This window comes from Micromys minutus, assembly GCF_963924665.1.
Source record: "Micromys minutus genome assembly, chromosome: 31".
Taxonomy (NCBI): Eukaryota; Metazoa; Chordata; class Mammalia; order Rodentia; family Muridae; genus Micromys; species Micromys minutus.
The window spans coordinates 18,221,159-18,246,469 of record NC_137966.1 but is presented as its reverse complement, the minus strand read 5'-3'; the positions used below and the strand labels follow the sequence as shown (position 1 = coordinate 18,246,469).

The window sequence follows — 25,311 nt, the reverse complement described above, 5'->3', positions numbered from 1 at the left end:
GCCTTTGTACTAGAGTACACTGTTCAGCTTAATTATGTTTCCACAAAGACCAGATAGAGCAAGTCAAGATCCAGAGAAAGGATGTGTCAGACAGAAGAGTAGGGACTCATTACTGTGGGAAAGGAAAACAAAGACTATAAAAGCATGGTCAGGAATTAGGAACTGGATAGTAGCCTTCAAGAATTCTGCAAGGGACGCTTCAATTAGAATGTTGTATCACTGTTCAAGAGAAACACAATGGCTCCTATGTGAAGTGGTCGCTTTGGAGGTGGCATAGACAAATCATAACTAAATTTTTTTTAGAGATAAGAACTGGTTTCTAATAGGCAAATATATCTGTGGCCATGATGGGTCCTGTAAGACTGACTTTAGGGATGAGGGTAAATGTGATCCTGGCTCATCCTGTGTTGAAGACTTCATCGATGATTGGACCCTGGTCCAGTGGAAGGGGCTCAGTCCATGGCATTCTTATATTCCTAAGAAACATAAGGTTGAGTAAGATATACTTGGTTTCAAAATTGATAACCACACACCTTTAATCCTAGCATGGGGAGAAAGAGACAGGCAGATCTCTTACAAGTTTGAGTCCAGCCTGGTCTATATATATAGCAAGTGGGAGGCTAGAGATTGACTCATGAATTAATGGGAAAAAAATACATGTAATTGTTTTATATATTAGCAAGGACCTTTATTACAGAGTAATACATAGCCATTGAGTAAGATATTAATATATAATGGTTCTGGATAGATGGTTCAGCCAGTAAGAACACTTACCATTTGCTCTTGCAGTGGACCTGGATTTGGTTCTCACCACTCATTCAGGTAATCCTCTGGTTTCCAAGGATGCCACATGCTACAAATTACCTCACATGGCACACACTCATGTATGTAGATAAAATAAATAAATAAATAGGTAGATCCTAAAGTTTTAGACATCTAGCTTTTCCTTTTCTTTTTTACAAAATACCTAACAAATTATGTTGGCATGCCACAGTTAGGAATAGAGGGCCAAACCTACCTCATCAGGCCTCTGTCTTGAGGACAGGACTTACTGAGATGGAGTCAGCTCTCCAAGACACAACTTCCCACACTTATTTTAAAATCCATGGGAGGGAAAATAACTTCAGCATGACTTTGTTAACTCTACCATAGGAACAAGGTTAAATATGAAGAATCAGTGTGTAGGAGTCCACCTTGGACAAGTCTGTCCTTGGTTGCAGCTCACTAAGGAGATGAGGTTCAGAGTTTAAAATTTTGATCAGACATTAGAAAGATGGCTTCTTCTGGGTCCTAGGAACAAGCTGTGAGGCAAATCATAGGTTACAGCTCATTACAAGTAAAGAAACAGAATAGCTGTGTGAGGCTGAGTCTTCAGCTTATTGGTAGGGCACAGGGCTAGCATATACAAACACAGAGTTCATCCTAGCACACCCCTAAAAAGTCTTTAAGATGCCATTACAAGAGGTAGGGATATAACTCAGTTGGTAGAGCTGCTTACCATACACAATGTGCTGGTTTTGATTCCCATCATTATATCAATCAGGTGTGATATACACACATATGATCATAATCCTAGCACTTAAGATGTGAAAATAAAAGGATCAAAGATTTATGGTCAGGCTGGAGAGATGGCTCAGTGGTTAAGAGCGCTGACTGCTCTTCCAGAGGTTCTGAGTTCAATTCCCAGCAACCATGTGGTGGCTAACAACCATCTGTAATGAGATCAATGCCTTCTTGTAGTGTGTCTGAGGACAGCTACAATGTATTCACATACATAAAGCAAATAAATAAATCTTTAAAAAAAAAAAAGAGTTATAGTCATCCTTGATTACATATGGAATTTGAAGCCAGCCTGAGTTACATGAGACCCATGCTTCCAAAAATTAAAATTAGTGTGGCAATACACATGTTTAATCCCAGCACTTTTTTTTTAAATTAAGGCCAGCTATAATAGTGTGCACACCTTTAATTACAGCATTCTCGAGACAGGCAGGCAGCTCTCTATGCATTTGAAGCTATCCTAGTCTACATAGTGGATTTCAAGCTAGCCCTTCCTCCCCCACCATTAGTTTATATTTATTAATAACAGTTTTCTTTTTAAAAAAATGTTAAAGAGTTACTCCCTTGGGACTAGAGATATGGTCAGTGGTTGAGTCTGCTGACTGCTCTTCCAGAGGACCTGAGTTGGATTCCTAGTGCCGCTCGCAACCTTCTGTAATTCCAGTTCTAGGGAATCTGGCACACAAATGATATACTGATAAGCATAAAGACAAAACATACATATGAACTAAAATAAGGTAAAATAGTCTCCAGCTGAACACTTTTATCATCTTTTCCCCCACTGTCAGGCAGTCCTTCTACCCCTAAAAATGGCTGTAAGGTGATGGCATCACTTAACGGTAACTAGGGAGCACCAGTTTCGTGTCAGCCTACACTGCTGTTCTTCCAGGATTAAAGGTGTTACTGACGTTCCAGCTAAGAGGCACCAAGGCATTAAGCAGGCAGGGCTTTGCGATGTGACCACTACAGAACACATTTTGTTCTGATGGCTGAAGTGATTCAAATGTGGTTTGCTTTCTAGAGGTAATCCTTCTGTGCTATGGTGAGCTGGCATTTTATTGGCGGTATTTCTGGCTACGTAGGTCACTTGGTCAGCTTTTTTTTTTTAGTAGATTAACATTTCTTGCTTTATCTTTTCAAAGTCATATTTCTATTGTCAGTCAGTTCATTTGAGCATTTCAAAGATCATTGTATTGAGGAAGATTTCAGTATAGTTTCTCAAAGTCTTATCTGGAAGGTGAGTAGAACTTTGTGTGTTCTTCCTTCTTGCAGAAATCTCTTTAAAACACATTTCCCAAAAATACTGGGGGCTGACTTACTGGTATTTTTTTCCACAGAAGTCCTCACCTTTGATTTTTCTGTCAGTCAGAGGTTGGTAGGAGGAGGCATGCATGACAGTGCTTAAACGGTGTGAATGGGATTATTGCCAGCGGAGCATCTAACCTAGTTTTGGAGGATGGACAGTGTGCATCTTGAGAACCGTCTTTGAGCTTTATCACTGACTGGTATGGTCTTGGAACTGGGCCACCGGTTAGCACTGCAGCTCTACTCCTTCACCTCTGTCCTTAGGATTCTGTAAATAGAGTGAAGAGCAGTGGGCAGGTCCCTAGGAACATACTGGCCAACATTTAGGGGGTCAGTATCTTATTTCATGTTTCTTCCCTGTGGATTGGATTCATGGCTCTCATGTCAGGTTGCAAACTCTAGTTGAGCTGGCCACCAGAAAACTTATCTCCACTGATAGATATGGTTGGCACTGTGTGCCAGAGACTACTGTCTGTCCCTGTGTGTTGTTTGCCTTAACTATAATATCATGTCTGCCCTGGTGTGCTGTCAGGAACTGTGTCCAGAGCTACCACATTTGTTCTTGACCCGTCTTCACAATTGTTCCCACAATACTCGGAGTGAAAAGCTGGAGGTGGATAAAAAACACTTTGACCATTATTGGTGAATATTCTCTAGCTTTCTCTAAGGAAAGAAGCTTTGCAGTTATTGATGTAACCCAGTTTCTATACCCTTAGCCTGGCCCATTTTTTTCTGAAGGTTGTGCTGTGAGACCTAATGAGGATTACAGGTAAATACATATATAAATTAACTGATACTGTGCCAAGCCTGTAATATGTTCTCATTTGCACTTGGATTCCAGAGCATCATTTAGGAAAGCCACAGAAAGCTTACTGCAGCAGACTTACTCAGGATTCATGAAGGTCGGATACTTCAGAACTAGCATCTGACTGCTTTATTTAACTTTAAAGTGTTACACGCTGGCAGTTAAAATTAATAAGGGGAGTTTGTTTTGACTTTCAAAAAAAGAGTGTCATTTAAAGCCTCTTTTTGTGACTGCTGCCGTCGTTCCAAAACGCGTGTATGGTTTAGTAGCCATGGATACCATCATTTAAGAACAAATGTAAACTCAGTGGCTGCAAATGTCTATAAGAACAACAGACTTATTTAAATACTGCATTTGGCATAGACTGCTCAGTTGATAGGTAGAATCAGGAGTTCAGGGTCATCGTCAGCTACATAAAGTTTAGCCAGTTTACTATACACTGAGTCTTTGCAAAGTATTAAGACACATATACCTTTAATTACATTAAGTAGTGGAATCAGGCAAATCTCCATTAGTTGGAGGCCAGCCTGATTGTTATGATAGTGAGACCCTATCTCGAAGGAAAAAAAAGAAATGATACATGAGTCCTTGCCCTTTTTTTTTTTCTCCCTTTAAGACTGATCTGTGAAACTCTGAGTTTGAGGCCAGGCTGGTCCACAGAGTAATTTCCAGGATAGCCAGGGCTACACAGAGAAACCATGTTTTGAAAAACAAAATTATATTTCATTAGTCTGGTTACATTCCTGACCCTAGGTTGATAGACAGATCTTGTAATCTGATTCAAATAGTTGACTAGGTCAAATGTGGTTCACACACCTATAATTCCAGCACTCAAAACACAGAGATAGGAAGAGTGCCTGGTCTACATGGTGAGTGCCTGGCCAGAGCAGTGTATTGAAGAGAGGGGAGGGGAATGAATTAAGAGAATGAGGGGAATCAGCAGCAGCTGTCTCCGTATGTGAAAGTTGCCATGGTTTATGATGCTTGCAGACCTGCGTGGCCTTCATGCAGACAATCTACAGGCTTTGCCTACACTGAGCAAGTTGCCGGTGTGCTTGGGTACAGAAGGCTGGTGAGTGAGGATGAAAATACAGTGTATGATATGGTGATTCACTGTGGTTCTATTTGTTTCAAGAAAATGGACTTGAGGCTCAAGAGCTAGAGATGGATGGTTGGTAAGGTTTATGTCTCTTAATTTTCAGCTAAAACAAATGGTGTTAAAATCCTTCCATAGGGAGATGTCAGGAGTATGTATGTTGGCATAGGCAGTATCGATGAGACTCTTTCTGTGTTTGTTTTCTACTAGTGCCTGGATCAAAGTGGAACAGCTAAAGCCTTACCATGCTCACAAGGAGGAGATGATAAAGATCAACAAGGGCAAACGGTTCCAGCAAGCTGTGGATGCTGTTGAAGAGTTTCTCAGGAGAGCCAAAGGGAAAGACCAGGTGAGAGAGACTGCATTAGTTCCCTCCAACATCAGGCCAATAATTTTATATGGTTTCTAGCAGATGATTTGTGTCAGACACTCTTCTTTCCCATGAGATACCTAGTAAGAGAACAACTGTGTCCAGAACTCTGCCCATTGCTCACTTTCCTGAGGCTGGCTTTATGTTGTTTTTGGGAGGAGTAGCTCAGCTTCCCAGCACAGGCAAAGAGCTTAGGGACACAGCCGCCTCCACCTTTGGGGCTGTAGACAAGTGATGTGATCTTCTTCTAAGCTGTCGTCCCAGCGCAGAGGTGAGCAAGGACCCTGTTTCTCAGGGTGGCTATGAAGACAGTTCACAGAACTGCTAGAGAACCATGTGGTCCATGTTGGTGGCAGTGGTAGCAGTGGCTGTTGTAGTGGTTATCATTATTATTGTTGAACTTTCAGACATCATCCCACACTTCTGCTGATGACAAGAATCGGCGTAATTCCAGTGAGGAGAGAAGTAGGCCAAACTCAGGTGATGAGAAACGCAAGCTTAGCCTGTCTGAAGGGAAGGTGAAGAAGAACATGGGAGAAGGAAAGAAGAGGGTGACTTCAGGCTCTGCAGACAGAGGCTCCAAATGCCTTAAAAGAGCCCAAGAGCAAAGTCCCCGGAAGCGGGGTCGGCCCCCAAAGGATGAGAAGGTTTGTCTTACCGCTGTAGCTTCCGGGACTAGTGTCTTTTTTTGTGTAAAGTAGAGCCATTGTTCTTAAGTATGATCTTGCTCATCTAGTGGGTGTGGAGTCCTCCCCATGTTATATAGACAAAGTGAGAGCAAGATGCACAGACAAGAGCAGAAGGCAGGAAAACAGTCTCCTGAGTTGCTCAGGCCAGGGGCAAGGCTAACAAGAAGGAAGGGAAACACTGTAGAGGTGAGCTTGCACTCCACGTGAGGCATGCTTCTGGCATGAGTATCTCTGTGCAGGTAGAAGGATACAGATCGGCACTGGGTTGCAGAAGAAATTCAAAGTAGTGAATGGCAGTGTGGCAAGCTGGGTCTTAGTAATTGCAAGACAGAGAAAGGGGCCTAAGCCAAATAGAAAGCCAAAGTCACAGCTGTACCCATGAGAGGTGAAAGGGGGCGGGGCGGGGTGGCATGTCAGAGGCAGCCTTCCTGTGATTTGGAAGCTGGTTTTCTGGAAAGGTGAAGATGAAAGGGTAGGGAAGCTTCAAGCTTCACTCCTAGAAGATAGTGTTACTTCTTACATGATCAAAGAAGAGAGAAGTGGTTCTGTGGCTTTTGGAGGGATTTGGGGTTTGCTATTGTCTTTGTTTATGGCACTAAGGGTAGAACCTACAGCCTCATGCATCATAGGCAAGTACTCTACCATTAAACTAGATTTTGGATCTTCTTCAGTGTGAGACGTTTGAAGCACAGCCTAGAAAGTACTAGAGTTAAAGACTTGGGAAGCCATCTTGGAGGAAAAAAAACAGTCTAATCCATGAGACTAGATGAGCTTGTCTTAGAAATATGTGAAGGGTGCTCACGATCAAAGGCTGCACTGCAAAGAGAATATGTGGTCAGGGCTAATGAAGTTGGAAGTGTGGCCAGTTAAAACCAGGAGGAAATAAATCTTACTGTCTGCCTAACAAGTCTTGAATTTCAGATGGCCTGTGAATAGTGAGAGAGAGCACACTGGGAGATATGCAGCCTCGATAAAAGCTACAGAAGCCAGATGGCTGATGGAACAGGGGGTGATAAAACCTTGATACTAGACAGCAGAGCAAGATGGCAGGTTTAAACACCAGTGGGACAGGGCCCTGGACAACTCAAGATGCCTTGAATTTGCAGAAAGAGCAGAAGAGCTCACTGCATCTTGGGGCTGGCCCAGTTTTACTCCGTATATGGGGTGCCTGGCCAGATTGTCTGATTTTCCTTGAGAGAGGCTAGAAATACAGAATTGTATGTGAAGTACCCTACGTTTAAATGTTTGAATCTGATTCACATTGTTAAAACACTTTAGGGTCCCTTATGACTATTTTTGGCTAGGCACAGCCTGGTTTGACTCTGTCGTAAGGCTAAGGAGAAGTCTCTGACTATGCTCAGGAAGGAGGGAGCTTCAGAGAACTGCCAGCCTCAATGAGCGGGGACTTTGCAAGGGATGTGGTATGATGAGCCCCAGAGACACAGTTTTCAATAGAAAAGAAGTTGGAGCCATCAGGTATTATATTGCCTTCCAAATTAGTGTTGTCTTGAGGCAAGCTTCTTCTCACAGACAACCGGACAGAAGCAACGTCCTTTGGAAGGGAAATGCACTGGAGAGGGTAGGACAAAGGCCCTGCATTTGTGCGATAACCTGTGGTTTCCTGCAACTGATTGACTATGGCCAAATTCCTTTCCCTCATTTTCCTGGTCTGATCCTGCAGCCCTCATAGGTTTACTTGGAGACTTGGAGAATAGTGAGCATCAGATCCAAACCCTGTTTGGGCTGTTTCCAGGATAGGAGCTGAGTGTGCAGTGAGAACTGAAGTGAAAGGTCTTCATTATAGCCCTCCCTAGATCCTGCCCAAGAATAACAGGTGCTTATTTGGCAGCTTTACTGCAGGCCACATCTAGAGATAAAGCCTAAGAGACAGACGAGGCCCCTCTCAGGAAAAGATACCTACTTCTCTAATACTTACTGAGCTCCATCTGCATACCACCATGATTCCCTCTGTGGAGCTGAGTGGACAAAGCACAGGCAAGGCAGGGAGGACACACTTGTAATAGCACCAACCCTGGGTCTAAATTGCTGGGATTTGAGTTGTCTCAGGTAATTTCTTTTTTTTTTTTTTCTTTCTTTTGGTTGGTTAGCGTTTGGTTTGGTTTGGTTTGGTTTTGTGTATATTTTGAGTCTCACTTTGTAGCCTTGGCTGGCTTAGAACTATGTAGACCAGGCGAGCCTCAAACTCAAAGATATGCCTATGTCTATCTTTCTAGAGACTAGGATAAAAAGTGTGTGCCGCCATTCCTGGGAGTTTGAGTTTGTTGTTGTTGTTTTGTTTCGTTTTGTTCTGTTTTGTTTTTTAAGACAGGGTTTCTCTATGTAGCCCTGGCTGTCCTAGAATTTGCTCTGTAGACTAAGCTGGCCTCAAACAGAGGTCTTCCTGCCTCTGCCTCCTGAGTGTGCAGATTAAAGGCACAAGCCAACACCAGGACTTTGAATTTTTAATCTGTCTCACAATTGGCCAATGCTATTTGAGCTCTCTACACCTCAGTTTGCTTCCCTGTAAAAGGAAGACAATATGTTTGTTCTTCATTGTGAGTAATAGGTGTGATATGAGACCATATATGTAAATTAGTACTGAGGTGACTCTTGAAACTTTTGCTGTCACTATAATCATCATCACCTTCAAATGGGGAAAGGTACAGAGAAATCAAATAAAGCTTCTTTGATGAGACCTTTCCATAGTGCCCTAAAGTGAGCCTGTGTGCCAAGTAGACATGCCGGAAGACCATCCCCTGTAATACAGAGGTCCTGAGGCAGGTTCATGTTTGGGGTGTTTAAACTAGGGGAATGGAGCACAGATAATGGGAAGGGAACAGAATTAGGACTCAGGCAGAGATGCAAGTAGAGCAAAGTGTCTGACATAAAGCCCTCTCTGAAGGCTCCATAACAGACTTTAGCTTCACTGTGAGAAGTGGGGGTTGGCTTTGGGAAGATATGATAAGGTCTGACTTGGGCTGGTTTGCAGAGATTAGACTCCATAGGCCCAAAGAGGGGGCTGGAGATTCAGTTTTGCATCTGCTTTGCTTGCTAACAGTGATGATGGTGTGTTGGCCAGCTTGTTACAAGGGACAAGGGGGAAGTGGCTTTATAGTGGCAAAGAGGTAGAGGAGGCAGCCTGGAACCAGGGAGGTGGAACTTCATCAGAGGAATGATGTAATGTCTATGGGCACGTGAGCATTCACCATGGTATCCCACCAATGTGGGTGAACTATGAAATATTATCTCAGTTGTGTGGGGGGGGGGCAGCTTTGTGCAAGGGAATAGGGCACAAGCCATACAGTAAAGAGTTGCTCATTTGAGAAGACCCCAGGGGTCCTCTGACATGCATCATAACTTAAGTCTGAGCAGGTCTCCTCAGCAGTGCCATGTAGTTGTTTTTGTTTGTATCTTTAAGACAAGGTAGATTTCCTTCAACCCACTGTTAGTGATTATTAGTCCCATAAAGAATTTGCCTGTGAGTTGCTGGCAGCTTTCTTACTAACCTTCCTCCTTGTGACATGAGTTCATTAGCAGGTTTTATGATTATAAAACTGCAGGAAGCAGTTGCCCTTTTTCTCCCACTTAGAGTGTTGCCCAGGGGATTGGCTTGAATTTACACTTAGACCATGGCATTGCCGGGAACTTAGTTTAGGGCTGAGTGTGGGGGCCAAAGGGGAAGCAAAATATGCTGATGCTCTGTCTGCCTTTCTCCTTTAGGACCTCACCATCCCTGAGTCTAGCACTGTAAAGGGGATGATGGCTGGACCAATGGCTGCATTTAAATGGCAGCCAACCGCAAGCGAGGTAAAGATCTTTTCCTGCTAGTTGGACTGGCCACAGTGTCAGAACAAGCAAGATTTTCTGGCTATGCTGTGTGATCCTCTTTCTCTTTTCTTCTTTTTCTGGTTTTTTGGTTTTGTTTTGTTGGAAAGCGCTACAGAAGTCTGGGGGGTAAAAAAATGAAAGCTTCTGTCCTCAGGGTACTTGGTGTTTAGGTCTGAGGTTCCTGTTTGGCATCATATGTGGGGTTATAGACCCACTATCATTCCCATTGTAAATACCCTGTCTTCCATAAATACACTTTTTTGTTGCTCTCCCTACCCCAGGGAAGAAGCAATATTTTTTTCTGGGGAAGGTTAAGGGAGAGGTTATTTTGTCTTTGAGCTGGCCTCAGACTGAAGATCCTTTTGCTTCAGATACCCAGGTGCTGGGATTACAGACATGTAGCCATCAGTGCAGATCTTGATGTTTAGTAGCTTGGGGATGGGAGAAGGCATCACACTGGCTTCACTGTGCCTGCACCTGGTGCTAGGCATAATTATGAACAGCCGTGGAGATCTATGGTCATAGTGACTATCATCAGAATTGAACCAGGAAGCCAAGACGTACAAGACTTTTACCTCAGACCCAAGGAAAACAGCATTCTGAGGGTAGAAGAGCCCTGGAATTGCTGTGGTTTATATAGCCAGGCCAACTATATGCCTGATGAATGCTTAGTACTAAAATAAAATAAACTTCATAATATTACCCCACAGAGTTACTAGAATGATGGATTTCAACCTGCAGAAACATCTGTCTTTCTGTATTTGAGCCCATTTTTTCCTTAGCTAGAATGTCAGTTTATGAAAGACCAGAACTAAGCTGCTGTTACAGGCATGTAGGCCTAGCAAAGGAGATCTAGTTAGGAAGATCACGGGTTCATGGCCTGCCTGAGTCAAGTAAGTTGAAGGCCAGCTGAGTAACTTAGATACTGTCTCAAAATAAAAAGTAAAAAAGAAGCAAAGGTGGGTGGGTAGGTAACTCTGTGTTCAAGGCCAACCAGAGCTAGGAAGTGAAAGCATGGGGGGTGGGGGGATGCTGTCCCTAGTTCAGGAAGTAACGGAAAAAAAGAAAAAAAGATGGAAGAAGAGGCACAGCATTTAAAGAGTCTTGGTTGGAGAAGCCATGCAGCAAGAGGGAGTCCCTCTTGTAGGCAAGAGGAAGTGACTGATAGAGGGCAGGTCATTTGATTTGTTTGTCTTCCAATTTCAGCCAGTCAAGGATGCAGATCCTCATTTCCATCATTTTCTGCTGAGCCAAACAGAGAAGGTGAGTGCTCACTTGGGGCAAACTTGTTTATGAATGCCACAGCGACAAGCTAAGTGACAGTGTGGGCCCGTGAGGAAGTCAGGTACCAATGAAATTAAGAATGAACAAAGAAAACTTCACTAGTCAGCCACTTGTGCTGCTAAGGTATCATCACTTGCCTTCAGAGTCCAAGGCAGGCAGAACTAGACACACAGGCTGTCCATCTCCATGAGGTTGTCCATGTTCCTGGTGCCACATCCTGTGTCTCTGTGGTCAGGGTGGCCTCCCAGCCCTGTGTTGCAGCAGGAAGCTTTGCTAATGTCTGTGGGGCCAGGGGTTGGGCCAGACTTTACAAAGATCCTACAGCAGTGGGTGGCTTTGGAAGTGGGCAGATTTCATTTCCAGCCCAGCTCTTCTGACCAACTCCAAAACGAGACACATAAGTTGACACCTCTGGTGCTCAGAATCAGAGATCTTGGAAGAACTACGGCGCATTGGTAATAAGTGTTTACTCTGAGTGTGATACAATTAGACAACAAAGAAATACTCTCTGTCACCACCTCACTTTAGGCCTAAGCACTTTGGGGAATTAGAATGTAGAACTGTTATACTTAATAAATGGTGTTTTTTTCCCTCCCTCTTTATTAGCCAGCTGTCTGTTACCAGGCAATCACAAAGAAGTTGAAAATATGTGAAGAGGTATGTGGGCTCCCTGCCTTCAAGTTTTTATTTCTCCTGTGGTCTCTGTGGGCAGATGGCTGAACGGTTATTTGTGTTCCCTATCCTTAGGAAACTGGTTCCACCTCCATCCAGGCAGCAGACAGCACAGCCGTGAATGGCAGTATTACACCCACAGACAAAAAGTAAGACCTTGGATGAGAGGCCTCCTAGAGGCTCTGGATTCTATTAGAGCTGGGGAGGTAGCACCAAGAAAGCCCTGAAGGACGGTGTCCAAGCCACCGATACTAATTTAAGAACAGTTTGACATCTAAGAGGTGGAAGTTGCCATCTCCCCGCAGGGTCCTCCTTTGAGCTATGGGCTTGGCTCCATAATTGTCAGTAAGTCTGAGCAACTCCTTCAGAAGCTCTCTGAGCCCTTTGAAAGATGTCTTATTAAGCACTACCACAAACCTGAGATAGTCCTTTTCAGTTGATAGAAGGTGTAGCCTTAGAATTTACATCCTTGCAAGTAGCAGAATTGTCCTTGCCCGTTACTGCTAGTCTAGAACAATTCTTGGAAACGTGACTCAGGAGACTCATGATGGGAACTCTAAGATTAGCCATGGAGAGAGACAAGGTCTTGCCTTACCTGTCTCTCTCTGTTGTCACCTCCCAATCTTTCCCATGTACCTGCCAGCTACTTCCCATTTTGCCTAGACTATGGGCCCAAATCTTCCAGACACTAACTTGCCTTTGCTGTTTCATTGTGAGCCTGTTGAGTCTGCAGTCATATGGTGAAAAGGGTGTCTTTACTAAGAGACTGTCTTGTGCACCACATAGCAAGTGTGAACGCTAGTTTGTACCTTCCATACAGCTTTCTCACAGACTAAACTCAGTCTGTCTTTGACAGTTTAAACTGTTGAAATCCCTAGTTAGACAGGTTCTTCTTGAACTCCCTCTACAGTATGCAGAAGATAGGAGCTAATCCAAGGGGGGTAGAGCCCAGAAATGGTAGTGCACATCTGTGACCCTAGGACTTGGGGCACTGGGACAGAGAAGGATGAGAAGTTCTCTGGGCTATTTAGCATAACAATGTCTCAAAACAAAAAGGTGGGGGCCAGGCATGAAAGTTAGGTATCCCTTAAAGACTGTATTTGTTTTAAAAACAAAGACCAGCACAGGGCTAAAAATTTGAGTCTTCATATTCTTACCCAAGATCTTGACTGCCTCTCAAGGCAACTGACTCTTTCTTAACATGAGTTTGAAGTCAGCCACAAAGCAGCTGATCCACATTAATTCACATTGACACAGAGACTATTGGACTGTCACTTGTCGTGGTGGAAGTCTAGACACTTCATTCATAGATCTATTGGGTTTTCCAAAACACAAAAGGAAAGGAAATTTCCCTGTCTTGATAGGCATTCCTAGGGGAGATTGTACTACACAGGAAAGCTACAAATGGCAGAAGTCTAAGCACAAACCCTAGTGGTCAGAGAGCCCTATTCTGTTGAGGAAAGTGGTGACTTTGATTCAGATGCTGTTTGTGCTAGGACAGAGAGTGTTGAGTATGGATATTCCTGTAAGTGTAAACCTCCAAGTACCGGAGTAATTTTCCAAGGGTGCCTGCAGGTGGAATTCCAAAACAACAAAGGGAAGGAGAGGCTGCACAGAGTCTTCATGGGAATTCTGCAAAAAGCTGAGAGAAAACCCAAATAGAAAACAAAAAACTAGTGGACTTTCTGATAGGAAAAAGGTATTATTTAATTATTTTGCTATGTAAGAAGAGATAAAGATACAAAGAACCAATTGGGTGTAATGCCTCACTCTAGATCCTCACACTTAAGCATGACATAGGAACATTGCTGTTCCAAGTTGAAGTTACTGAGCTATATAGCTAGTCAGACGCAGCTGCAAAGTGAGACTGTATCTCAGTTTTTAAAACAAGGTCCAGGGAGATTGGCCCAGTTGGTGACCCATAATTGAGGACCTAAATTCAATTCCCAGTACTCACATGAAAAAGTCATGCATGGTGGTACATATCTCTAATATATACCATATAGACAGGAAGATCACTGGGACTCACTGGCTAACCAGCTTCACCTGCTTAGCAAGCTTCAGGCCAATGAGAACCTTATATCCAAAGAAAGGTGGTAATGTACGAGGAGTGACATTCAACGTTATCTTCTGACCTACGTACAAGAACTAGAAAAGACTTTTAGAGAAGATGTGTATCTCTGTACGAATACATAAAGATAACAGGAATAGTAAGCAGCTCCACGAGTTCTCCAGTTGCAGAAAGTTAAAAGTAGGCAAAATTTGCTGTGTGTGCGTTAGTCCTAGAGAGAGGAAGGCATTGGGAATGATGCTTTGGAGGATGTAGATAGGTAGGCAGAGTGTGAGACCTGGGAGAACAGATGTCGGGGAAGGGTGGAACATAGGAGTCCTAGCACCTGCATTGTGGAGGTTGCCTGGCTCTCAACTCTCCCCTGACCCCCTTGGATATTCTCTGTATTTACATTTCAGATGTTATCCCCTCCCCCCCCCCCCCGATCTCATCCCCCCTCCCGTTGCCTCCATGAAGGTGCTCCCTCTCCCAACCACCTTCTCCCACTCTTTGTCTCTGTGTCTCGTGCATTTTAGCATGAGTTGTGGTCTGAAAGCCTAGTGCACAAGGTTGCTAATCAAGAAACCATTCAAGAGCTGTAGCTCAGTGCTTTGTCACTGGAGTGGAATTAGAAGCTCGGATGCTTTGTCAGAGCAACAAGTGGGGCCCACAATTGGAAGGCTAGCCATGAGCCATGAAAGTCATGCTTTGGTCTCAGGTGGTTGAAGATGTAGATTTGGCCATATGCACTCAGGGACCCTTACTGACTGTTCAGGAAAGGAATTGGTACAGTGTTGGGCCAAGGAGTATATCTCAGTGGTTAACCATCGGCCTAACATGAAATACCACTGGGTTTGATGCCAACACCATTAAATATAAAAATAAAAATGTTGCTTGTGCTGCAGGATAACTTGCCTTTGCCTGGACCAATCAACCTCTGTCTCTTTCAGGATAGGATTTTTGGGCCTTGGCTTAATGGGAAGTGGCATCGTCTCCAACTTGCTAAAAATGGGTCACACAGTAACTGTCTGGAACCGGACTGCAGAGAAAGTAAGTATCAAGGGTGAGGTTTGTCAGGCCTTGGAAAGTGGAATAACTGAGGGTAGTAGATATCTGTATTTCTACCCGACAATCTGCACCCAGTAAAACAAGAACTGAGCTTTGCCCAGTCAGAAAGATATGTAGGAGGTTGTGTAGCCAGACATGATGACACGTGTCTATAATTCCAACACTTAGGAGGCTGACGCAGGAGGAGTGCTGTGCATTCGAGGCCAGCCTAGGTTATGTAGGAAGTCTGGGCCACAGTGAGACCTTTTCTCAGAAATACAAGCACGTGCACATCTTTAATCCCAGTACTTGGCAGACAGAGGCAGGTGGATCTCTATGAGTTTGAGGCCAGCTTGGTATACAGAACAAGCTAAACGACAGCCAGGACTATGTAGAAAGACCTTGTTTTATTTAAAAACAACAAAAACCGCAATTAAATGATTCGGCAATTAAAGAGTGTATACTGCTTTCCAGAGGTTAGAGTTCAGTTTCCAGCATATACGTCAGGTGGCTCATAACCACCTACAACTCCAGCAGATCCAGTTTCCTCTTTTGGCTTCTAGGTACCTATGCTCATGTGTCCATACATAAATATACACAGACATAAAAAATATAAAGTCTTTTTTTAAAAAAATAGAAACAAAAGTAGCAACAGAAATACCCATTACTATAAAATGAAGGTGTCCCATTACATGGAAGTCGTAGGCAGACTCAGCTTCATCCTTGTATCTACCGTGCTAAATCTGTAATGTGGCCCATGCTGAGCAGGGTGAGCAGCAAGGCTTCATGCAGTTGTAAACTGCTACAGGAAATGAGAATATTGTTCTTGCTTTAGTAAAGGACCAGAGAGAGACTAGAAAAGTACTCCCTCTTGAGACATGCCGTGTGCTTGAGCCTGTGAGTGACAGCTGAGGGACTGCAGTTAGAGCTGATCACTAACGAGACATTGGAGTAAATGACGCCAAAACATTAACAGAAATATCGTAGGTGCTGGGTGCAGTGGTACATGCCTTTGATCCCAGCAGAGGCCAAAAAAAGGGAAGAAAATCTCTGCCTACATACAGGACCAAGTTCCAGGCTAGTTAGGGTTCCTTAGTAAGACCCTGTCCCAAAACAACACAGAACAAAATATTTTAGGGTCTGGAGAATAGCTCAGTGCTAGACCAAGGCCCGATTCTTTTCCTCAGTAAACTCTACTCCAAAATTTGGTTTTTGCTGAATCGGGTGCTTTTCATAAACAAAAATAATTGGAGTTTTGTCGGGAGCCTTCAGCAGTGGGTTCAAAGGCCGTGCTCTCTTGTTAGGTACAGTATTGAGCGCTGTAGATGCCCTGCAGTCTGGATGGTTCCAACGTTCTCCTCAGGACTGCAGTCTGGATGGAGCAGATGAAGGAAGGCAGGGTTTCTGGGCATGTGTGAACATTTCCCTTTGGTAGACATGCCTTTGACTACCCTTTTTTTTTTATGAGAAAACATGGACAAGACGGCAGGCAGGTAGGCCCAAATTCAAATCACAGATGTGCTGTTTACCTTCCTTGACAAGTCACTCTGCTTGTCTGCCCTGTGTAAGTAGCAAACGAGATCCCTACTTCATAGAGGCCAAAAACCAGTAGTACTCAGCTCTAAAGTACCTGGCACCAAGCCTAGCTAGAGACTTCTGTGAAAAGGCTATTTAGTTCTCTGGTAATCCCCTTAGAGTTTCTTTTAAGGCTGTTGATAAAAATGCTTTTTTGGCTGAGCACAATAATACTTGCTTTCAGTTCCAGCACTAGGGAGGCAGAGGCAAGGAGATGTCTGAGTTCAGTGGAGGCCATACTGGTCTACACAGCAAGTTATTATAGGCCAACCAGGGCTAATGAGGTGCTGTCTGTCTGTCACACACACTACACACTTTAAAAATAAATAAAAAGGATCTTCTAGACCAGGGAGATGGTATTTGCCACCAAATCTAGCCACCTGACTCCTGAGTTTGATTACCAGGACCCATATTGTGGAAGGAGGGACAACTTCCCCTCTGCAGTTTGTTCTCTAACCTCTGACCCACATATTCACATACACACATCACTCACTCAGTAAATAATTGCAAAAGCAAGAAAAAGTCTTTGAATAGTCCTCCAGCCAGGTACAGTGGCATATGCCTGTAGTTCCAGCTGCTCAGGGGACTGAGATAAGAGGTCTCTTGAGGCCATTCTGACTATATGATAGATACAGTGACATGCTATCAAAATGACAAACAAAATAGAATGCTCTGCTGATGCTTCTGAAGTATTAAAAAGCATGGATTGAACTCTCGGGAAAGAGAGTAAAATGGAATTTTGATGGCTCATGCGTTAGGCAGAAGGATCACCATGAGTCAGAGCCACTCTGGGTTAATAGTGCTTACAGACAACCAGAGTTCGGTTCCTCAGCGCTCTGATGGAGGCTCATAGCTGTTATCTAGTTCAAGGGATCTGACATTCTTCTGGCCTTCGAGGGTTCCAGGTACAGATGTGGTATACATGCCTATATTTAGACAAACATATCTATGAAATACATAAATCTTTAAAGGGGGAAGCAATGGTTCTTCTGTTGTCATGCGCACTGTCCTCTGTAGCAGATGTAGTAAGGAGAGCTGTTTCTCCCTAAAATAGACTCAGGGTTTGGAATGTGGCCAATCTTACTAACTTGCTATGCACTGAGGTTCTAAGTTCAAATCCCCTGATATCCACTTAAAAGCTGGGCATTTACAATCACTTTTTAATTAAAATGGAGGCCAGTTTAGGAAGACAGTAAATGTTTATCTCTGGCCTCCACATCATGTACACCAGAGTCCACACATATGTATACCTATAAACATGAATAAACACAAATAATTTTTTAAATCTTTAATTAAAAAAAAACAAAAAATCAGACACAGTGAGAAACAAAACCTAAAACTTCATTCTAAGATGGCTGCCATACGTGAACATAAGACTGTGCATAACAGTGCTTGAGTCAACAGGACACAAGTGCAGATTGTTTCTCAGCCTCCAGGTTCCAGAAATCATGTTAATTTGCCCTACAGCTAGACAAATGGAGACAGCTGCCAGATACTAATCATCACGCCCTATCATCTGCCTGCAAGTCATCTGTCTGCCATTGACATACTGTCTAGGTTGTCCCTCAGATTTCCAGGCCTTAGCAATAGTCATTTTGCTTTTATTAAAGCAATAAGACTTTAAAAGTTTTGGCCGAAAGACCTAAGTGTCTGGCTATGCCATAAATTTTAAATAATATCCTTTGTGATAAATATTTTAAAGCTATTCTTCAGAAATAAAGTTTCAAATTCATATTTGGGTTTTTTTTAAGAACTTACAAGACATTGTATTCTTAGTAATCATCTTTTTTTTAAAGCTTTATTTACATGAAGTTGGTTGCCATGTTATCATAGTTAGCACTTGTATTTTAAATCACTTAAGCCATTGTGGAGTTGTTTGCTCCATCCTTGGTTTGTACATTTACAGAATCTTGACATCATTACCTTTTGATGTTGAGTTACTGTGCTGAGAATTAAGTTATTTTGTTTTTGAGTTATTAATTGAACTGTTTAAACTGTTACCTATCTTTGTATAATATCCTATCCTAAAAGTCAAAACTCTGGCTTTTTAGGGCACCTTTAAAAGAACCTGTTTATAAAAACAATAATGACTTTTAATGAAACAGTAGTGTTACTCCAAGAAGGCCAGTAATCAGTAAGTCACCTCTCAACACTTCCTACTTATAAGTGCATGGTATTTGTCAAGATAGGTTTGCATGCAGCCAATTGACTCTTCATTAGTAGAGCAGTCATGTGACAGATAATTGAAATATAAGAAATTAGAGTGACTCGTCCCAGGTCTTACAGCTGAATGGTAATAGAAACAAACTTCAAGCCTATGTGTTTACAAACTCCTATACTGTAAATGTGAATTGTAAGCTACTATGCAGTTTGCACATTCCTTCAAGTTTCCATGTATTTATATATAAGATACTACTATTATATACCTGTCTACCCAGAATAATATAACTGATAATCATTGTTAAATCTTTGTAATTAAAGTAATTACTAAACTCAAAAAAAAAAAAAAAAAAAAAGATGGCTGCCATAGAACTCTAAGCCCCAGAAGCTGACTAGACTACTCCAACAAAGATGGCTATTTATAAGCTAGGGAGGAATAGCAGAGATTGATTAGAGAATTATCTTCAGGGAATTTGTCAAGATCATCTATAAGCAATTAAAATTCGCTAAAGAAAAAAGGTAAATATGGGGGCTGGAGAGATGGTTCATTGGTTAAGAACACTAGGTGCTCCTCCAGAAGTCCTGAGTTCGATTCCCAGCACCCATGTGGTGGCTCACAACATCTGTAATTCCCTCTTCTGGTGTGCACGATGACAGCTGACTCATATCCATAAAATAAGATGAATAAGTAACTTTTTAAAAATGTTTTGTTTTTGAAACAGGGTTTCACTAGATAGCACTGGCTTTGCCTAGAGCTCACACTGTAGACTAAGCTGTCTTTGAACTCACAGAGATTCATTTTTTGCCTCCTAAGTGTTAGGTAGGATTAAAGGTATGCACTACTACAGTTGGCCTTAAGGTCTTATTTTTATTTCATATTTTATGTGCCTGAATGTCTTGCTCAAATGTGTATCTGTATACTGTACATATGGTTGATGCCCATGGAGGTCAGAAGGTGTTGGATCCTCTGGTACTAGAGGTCCAGAGCTTGTGAGGTGCCATGTGGTGCTGAGAATAAAACCCAAGTCTTTTGGAAAAACAAGTGCTCTTAACCAGTGAGCCATCTTTACAGTTCTAGATCCATAGTTACTGGATAATAACTCTCCCAAAACAAAAATTGGGAAATATTGAGTGTCCGCCGATCTCAGAACCTACATAGAAGGTTCTCCAGCGTTATTTGTGTGTTTCACATGTGTACACTCATGCACACAATAAAGTTAATGAAATTTGAAAAAAACAAACATTTTTAGGGGTTCTGGGGAGATGGCTCAGCGGTTAAGGGCATTTTGGTCTTGCAGAGGATCCAGTTTCAGTTCCAGAACCTACATGGTGGCTTACAAACATCTTTACCTCCTGTTCCAGGGAATCCAACACATTCTGAGCATCAAGGGCACCAGGCACATATGTGGTACATATATACACATATGCAGGGAAAATACTCATAAAAAGTGAAAAAGATAAATATCATTTTTTGTTGTTAAATACAGGGTTTCTCTGTGTAGCCCTGGCTGTCCTGGAAACTGATCAAGTTGTAATTTACATGTCTCTGCCCCCCCAGGTTCTGGGATTAACGTGATCCACTACCATTACCAAAAAGTTTTTTTAAAAATCAGTGTACTCAAATTATTCTGATTTTCAAGTTATTCTGATTCTCCCTTTCAATATCTTCTGAGAGGGAAGGAATACACTAAAGTACAAATGATCTGTTTTATAGGCTATTCTGGATGGTTTTAATTTTAGGAAAAAAACAAGTTAGGACTTTGAGACCCTGTATAAGTCTTAACCTGGCTATAGGATTTAGAACCAGCCCTCCCAAGAGAGAATGGTGGTCAAAAGAAAGGGACCATACAGCCCCACTCTTCTCCCTACTGCTAGTGGCTCAGGTCACTGGACTGGTTTTGCCAGTTTTACTAGCACAGAGGAGCTGGACATAGCCACTGTTCTTATCCTTCATCAGATACTGACCTTGTGTGAAATACCCTGTACATCTGTAGAAACAGGACAGTCTATAAAAGTCTCTGTCCTTTAATGTCCAAGGGGTTGGTCCTCCAGCTCTAGTATCCCAGGCCTTCAGCCTCAGCCTCCTGCCTTGGGAGGCCAGCCAGGGCCCTACACATCTCTGGCCTGTCCGGCATGTTTGTTGTGCATTGCATGCAGCTCACGTTAGGATCTGTGACTTTTGCAGTGTGATTTGTTCATCCAGGAGGGGGCCCGCCTAGGAAGAACCCCCGCTGAAGTCGTTTCAACTTGTGACATCACTTTTGCCTGTGTGTCGGATCCAAAGGCAGCCAAGGACGTAAGGATCCCCCTTCCCTCTGCATCTCAGGTCGTAGCCAAGAGAGCTGGCTGGCCTCCTCCCCTTCTCCCCTGCACACTGAGTGAGTGTCTGCATGTGGGGGGATATCCCATCTGTGGGCCATCTCCTTTTGGGAAACATGCCAAAGTTGAATACAGACTTTCTTTAATTTAAAGAAAGAACTAGGGTTCTTGAAGTCTGCTTAAACATTTTTCTGAACTGGCTCCAGGTATTCTACTGAGCTGGACTGTTTGTAGCTGAGTGTGCCTTTCTTTTGTCCAAGAGCCAGCTGCTGTTTTAGCTGTTGCTGAATTTGCATGTGTTACATACAAATTTAAGTATAGTAGTGAGCCTATTAAACTGTGAGTGATCTAGTCCAAAGAAGCCCCCAAAATAAGTAGTGAAGTTCTGTCTTTTGAACCGTGGAAGAGGACACAAAGATAAAAGGGAACATTCTGGGATGATTTTTTTTGTTTTGGGGTTGGTTGGTTGGTTGGTTGGTTGGTTGGTTTTTGGCTTTTGACTACAGGGTTTCTGTGTGTAGTCCTGGCTGCCCTAGAACTTAGTCTATAGACCAGGCTGGCCTCAAACTCAGGGATCCACCTGACTCTTGAGTGCCATGCTTAAGGGCATTTGCCACCACAGCCTAGCTTTGTCTTCTTTTTTCATATAAGATCTCTTATGTAGCCCTCATTGGCCTGGAACTTCTATGTAAGTAAACCAGACTAGCCAGGAACTCACAGAGATCCCTCTGCCTGAAATTACTTTTCTCTCCCATACATATTTAGTTGCTCGTTCCTTTTCATTTTTAATAGTTAACTTCTAATCAGGAACTGAACTCCAAAAAACCAACAGGTTGTGTTCTTCAGGGACTTCTGAGCACTTAACTACAAACCTGGGCTATTGCTTCTTCCTTGTGTCCCCACAGCTGGTGCTGGGCCCCAGCGGTGTGCTGCAAGGAATCCGCCCCGGGAAGTGCTATGTGGACATGTCAACGGTGGATGCGGACACAGTCACCGAGCTGGCCCAGGTAGCAGCCTTGTGTAGGCTGGCTCTGGATCATCTTTTCAGTGGGAGCCCAAGACCCAGGCTGACCACACCCAAGTACGGGCAGTTTGGTTACACTAGAGCCAAAGCCAGAGCGGACGTCGGGAGCCTTGGGACTAGTCTCTTGACTGTCCCCCTTCAGAACCTCAGCTGGTTGGAACGGCCATGGAAGGTCACTGCAGGCTAGTAGACAGGAGGTCCCATGCTGTCAGCCCTCCTACAGTGAGACGCCTCCAGACTGCCAGTGTGGCCTTTTTGGCTTAAACAGCTGTCTACAGTTGAGTCTAGTATAGTGTCCTCTTCCCAATCTCATGGGCCCACTTGTATACTGAGGGTGGCTGAATTCAGGGATGGGCAGGACCCAGAGGGCAGCAGTTGAACCCAGGCATCTCTACGGTCGTATATGCCCTGTGATCTCTGAGAATCAAAATATTGGGAAAGAAGATAGAGACACCACCTCCCTTACTTTTTGTGACTCAACTTCTGTATAAGGATAGCCTGTCTGACCCACTGCAATAGTAGGCTTTGGTACATTGCTGGCTTTGAGACTTTTGATAGCAACATGCTAACATATTCTATGAGACACCATGACCCTCAAAGATGTTCCTTCCTCCATACTTGGAGAAGTGAGACCAATCAGAAGCTATGGTTTTCCTTACAGGTGATTGTATCCAGAGGGGGACGCTTTCTGGAAGCCCCAGTCTCAGGGAATCAGCAACTGTCCAATGATGGGATGTTGGTGATCTTAGCAGCCGGAGACAGGGGCTTGTATGAGGACTGCAGCAGCTGCTTCCAGGCAATGGGGAAGACCTCCTTCTTTTTAGGTAATATACCTACCCACCTATCTGGCCACGTTGGTTCTGAAGGCTTGGAAATAGAATAGTTACATTGGTGGCAGTGTCTGTCCCAGATGGCCTTCTCACCAGGCTTCCTAAAAGAAGGCTTCTTCTGCCAGGCACAGTTAGTACCTGAAGGAAAAAGAACTGGTCCTGTCTAGGACAGATGAAAGAGGGTTTAAAGTGCGTGGGCGAATTCAGGTAGGGATGACCTGTCTATAGAATTCTTGGGACATGATCTTTTTCCTGAGCAGGTGAAGTTGGCAATGCAGCCAAGATGATGCTGATTGTGAACATGGTCCAAGGAAGCTTCATGGCCACCATTGCTGAGGGGCTGACACTGGCCCAAGTAACAGGCCAGTCACAGCAGACACTCTTAGACATCCTTAATCAGGGACAATTGGCCAGCATCTTTCTGGACCAGAAGTGCCAAAGTAAGTCACCTTTGACCTCTCTTCTTGCAATTTTATTTTTATTAGAGCTGAGCACTGTGTCAGACCATCTAGGAAAGAGAGACCTTTCATGGTTCATTGTATTTAAAGAGCCCCTTTCTAGTCAGAGGAGGCCCAGAGACACAGTAAAAATGGTATTTGAGGCCCCAGAGTGGGACCTCAGTCGTTTGGATATGGGGAGGTGAGCCTGATGCTCTGCAGGCAGTTTTTATGTAGACCTTGAAATGTGTGGTGAATGATTTTCCCTTTTCAGATATCCTACAAGGAAACTTTAAACCTGACTTCTACCTGAAATACATTCAGAAGGATCTCCGCCTGGCCATTGCATTGGGTGATGCAGTCAACCACCCCACTCCCATGGCAGCTGCAGCCAATGAGGTAACTTGATAGCAAGTGGCCCCGAGAGATCCTTGCAGTTAGTTATTTCCATCGTGCTCTCTCAGCTTAGCTTTTCTTTTCTTCCCACCTTATTGAGAACAGGGCCTTCTGATCAACCTCCTGGGCACTGGGGTTACAAGGGTGGGACCCCACACCTAATTCTTTCATTTTCATCTTTTATTCTCACTACATTGAGCCAAAAAAGGAAGGAACGTCGTATAGAATTGCACTAGTTCTATCTATAAGTTAGGATCTGAATTCTTTTTCTCTCCTGGTAGAGGAGCCCTACACGCACGGGTTCTAGACCTATCTATGACCTTAGCATGAGAGCTCATTTCCTTCTCAACACAGTAATTCTTTATTATTATTTTCTTTGTCATTTCTTCTTTAATCTGTGGATTACTAAAAAGTTTTTCTAGCCAAGTATGGTCATACATACCTGTGGCCCTCGCTAACTAAGGCTGAAGTAACCGGTTCAAAGCCAGCCTACACAACTTTGTGAGAGTATGTCTCAAAACAGAGATTAAAAAGGAGGGACTGGAGATAGAATATCTTGGTAGAGTACTTGCCTGGCATGTGTAAGACCCTGCGTTCAATCCCTAGTGCCACAAGAAAGGAAAATTGAAAATGAAATGTGAGTTTGTGCTGATTGGTGTTGTTTAGTTAATGAACAAAGTGGTTGATGATCCACATCATGTGATTCCTACTGTGACTAGAATCTCTGTTACTCTCCTCTAATTCTGCCCTTCTCATACAGGCTTCAGCCTTCATATGTGTCAACAGGTCTGGCAGAGCTGTGTGTTCTCCTTTATAGTGGCTCTGCCTACACTGTTCAGCTGCATATTGCCTCAGCAAAACTAGGTGCCATTACCTTTCACACTGGTGCTTTGATTCTTTTCAAGCTTTCATGCAGTGACTAGAGTCTTGGATGACTTTCTGCTGCTAGACACTGCTCTAGGTTCTGGAACATGTGGTTCCATATATGCTTGCAACATATACAAGCAGCTCCTCCCATCTTCACCACACTCACATTTTAATGGAAAGAAACACAAAATAAGCTTAAAGCTTTTAAACAAGACTGTAAAGAGTATATAAATACAGTTTGGGGGAGACTGAGCTGGAAAAAAAAAGCTCAGTAGTTAAAGAGTGTGCACAGACAGGCAAAACACCTGTACACATAAAAATCAACAGCACCTTTAATCCCAACACTCAGGAGGAAGTGCAGTCTGATCGGTGTGAGTTAGAGGCTAGCCTAGTGTACATAATGAACCAGCCAGGGCTACAAAGTAAGGCCCTTTCTTTCTTTAAAACAATAATAAATAAGCCAGGCATAATGTACCGAGTTCCAGGAGAGCTGGGGCTACATGGTGAGAAGATAAAAGGAAAAGCAAACACACATGAGATCAGTGTGGACTATAAAGAAAGCCTGTCTCAACACAAACCCCAGACATTGGAGCTGATGGTTCAGGACTTAAGAGAACCAGCTACCTTTCCAGAAGGCCCAGGTTCTATGGCAGATCACATCCATCTGTAACTCTAGTTCCAGGAAATCCAAACCCCTCTTTTGACCTCTGAGAACACCAGGCACACAGATGGTGCATAGACATACATGCAGGCAAACAGACACATGAAATAATAAAATAAAATTCAAAATTGAATAAAACCAAAGGTAATAAATACAGTAGTGTATGTAGGATCTAAGGTAATAAAACAGGGAACTGGTACATCAGAGGGCACAGCTGCTGTGTTGTTAAGCTCAAGGGAGCCTTTGGGAGGCTGGTTGGGAGATGTCAGCCATTTTTAAGAAAGTAGGGCACAGTGATCCTGGGGATAATAAAGAATCCTCAGAAAGCTGCATTAA

The 25,311-nt window shown here is 43.3% G+C and overlaps 1 protein-coding gene across 2 annotated transcripts in view; it reads left to right on the top strand.

Annotated features, from left to right (window-relative positions):
* GLYR1 (glyoxylate reductase 1 homolog) overlaps positions 1-25,311 on the top strand; it is a 31,922-nt gene that overhangs the window by 4,579 nt on the left and 2,032 nt on the right. The window contains exons 4-15 of one of the 2 annotated variants that reach the window (XM_080942427.1): positions 4,977-5,115; positions 5,544-5,783; positions 9,546-9,632; positions 10,860-10,916; positions 11,544-11,594; positions 11,685-11,758; positions 14,610-14,709; positions 20,627-20,737; positions 21,666-21,767; positions 22,446-22,608; positions 22,875-23,054; positions 23,326-23,450. In XM_080942427.1, the coding sequence (XP_080798553.1) occupies positions 4,977-5,115; positions 5,544-5,783; positions 9,546-9,632; positions 10,860-10,916; positions 11,544-11,594; positions 11,685-11,758; positions 14,610-14,709; positions 20,627-20,737; positions 21,666-21,767; positions 22,446-22,608; positions 22,875-23,054; positions 23,326-23,450 (1,429 nt within the window). The remainder of the gene's footprint in view (positions 1-4,976; positions 5,116-5,543; positions 5,784-9,545; positions 9,633-10,859; positions 10,917-11,543; positions 11,595-11,684; positions 11,759-14,609; positions 14,710-20,626; positions 20,738-21,665; positions 21,768-22,445; positions 22,609-22,874; positions 23,055-23,325; positions 23,451-25,311) is intronic. The other variant, XM_080942428.1, reaches the window with a different exon arrangement.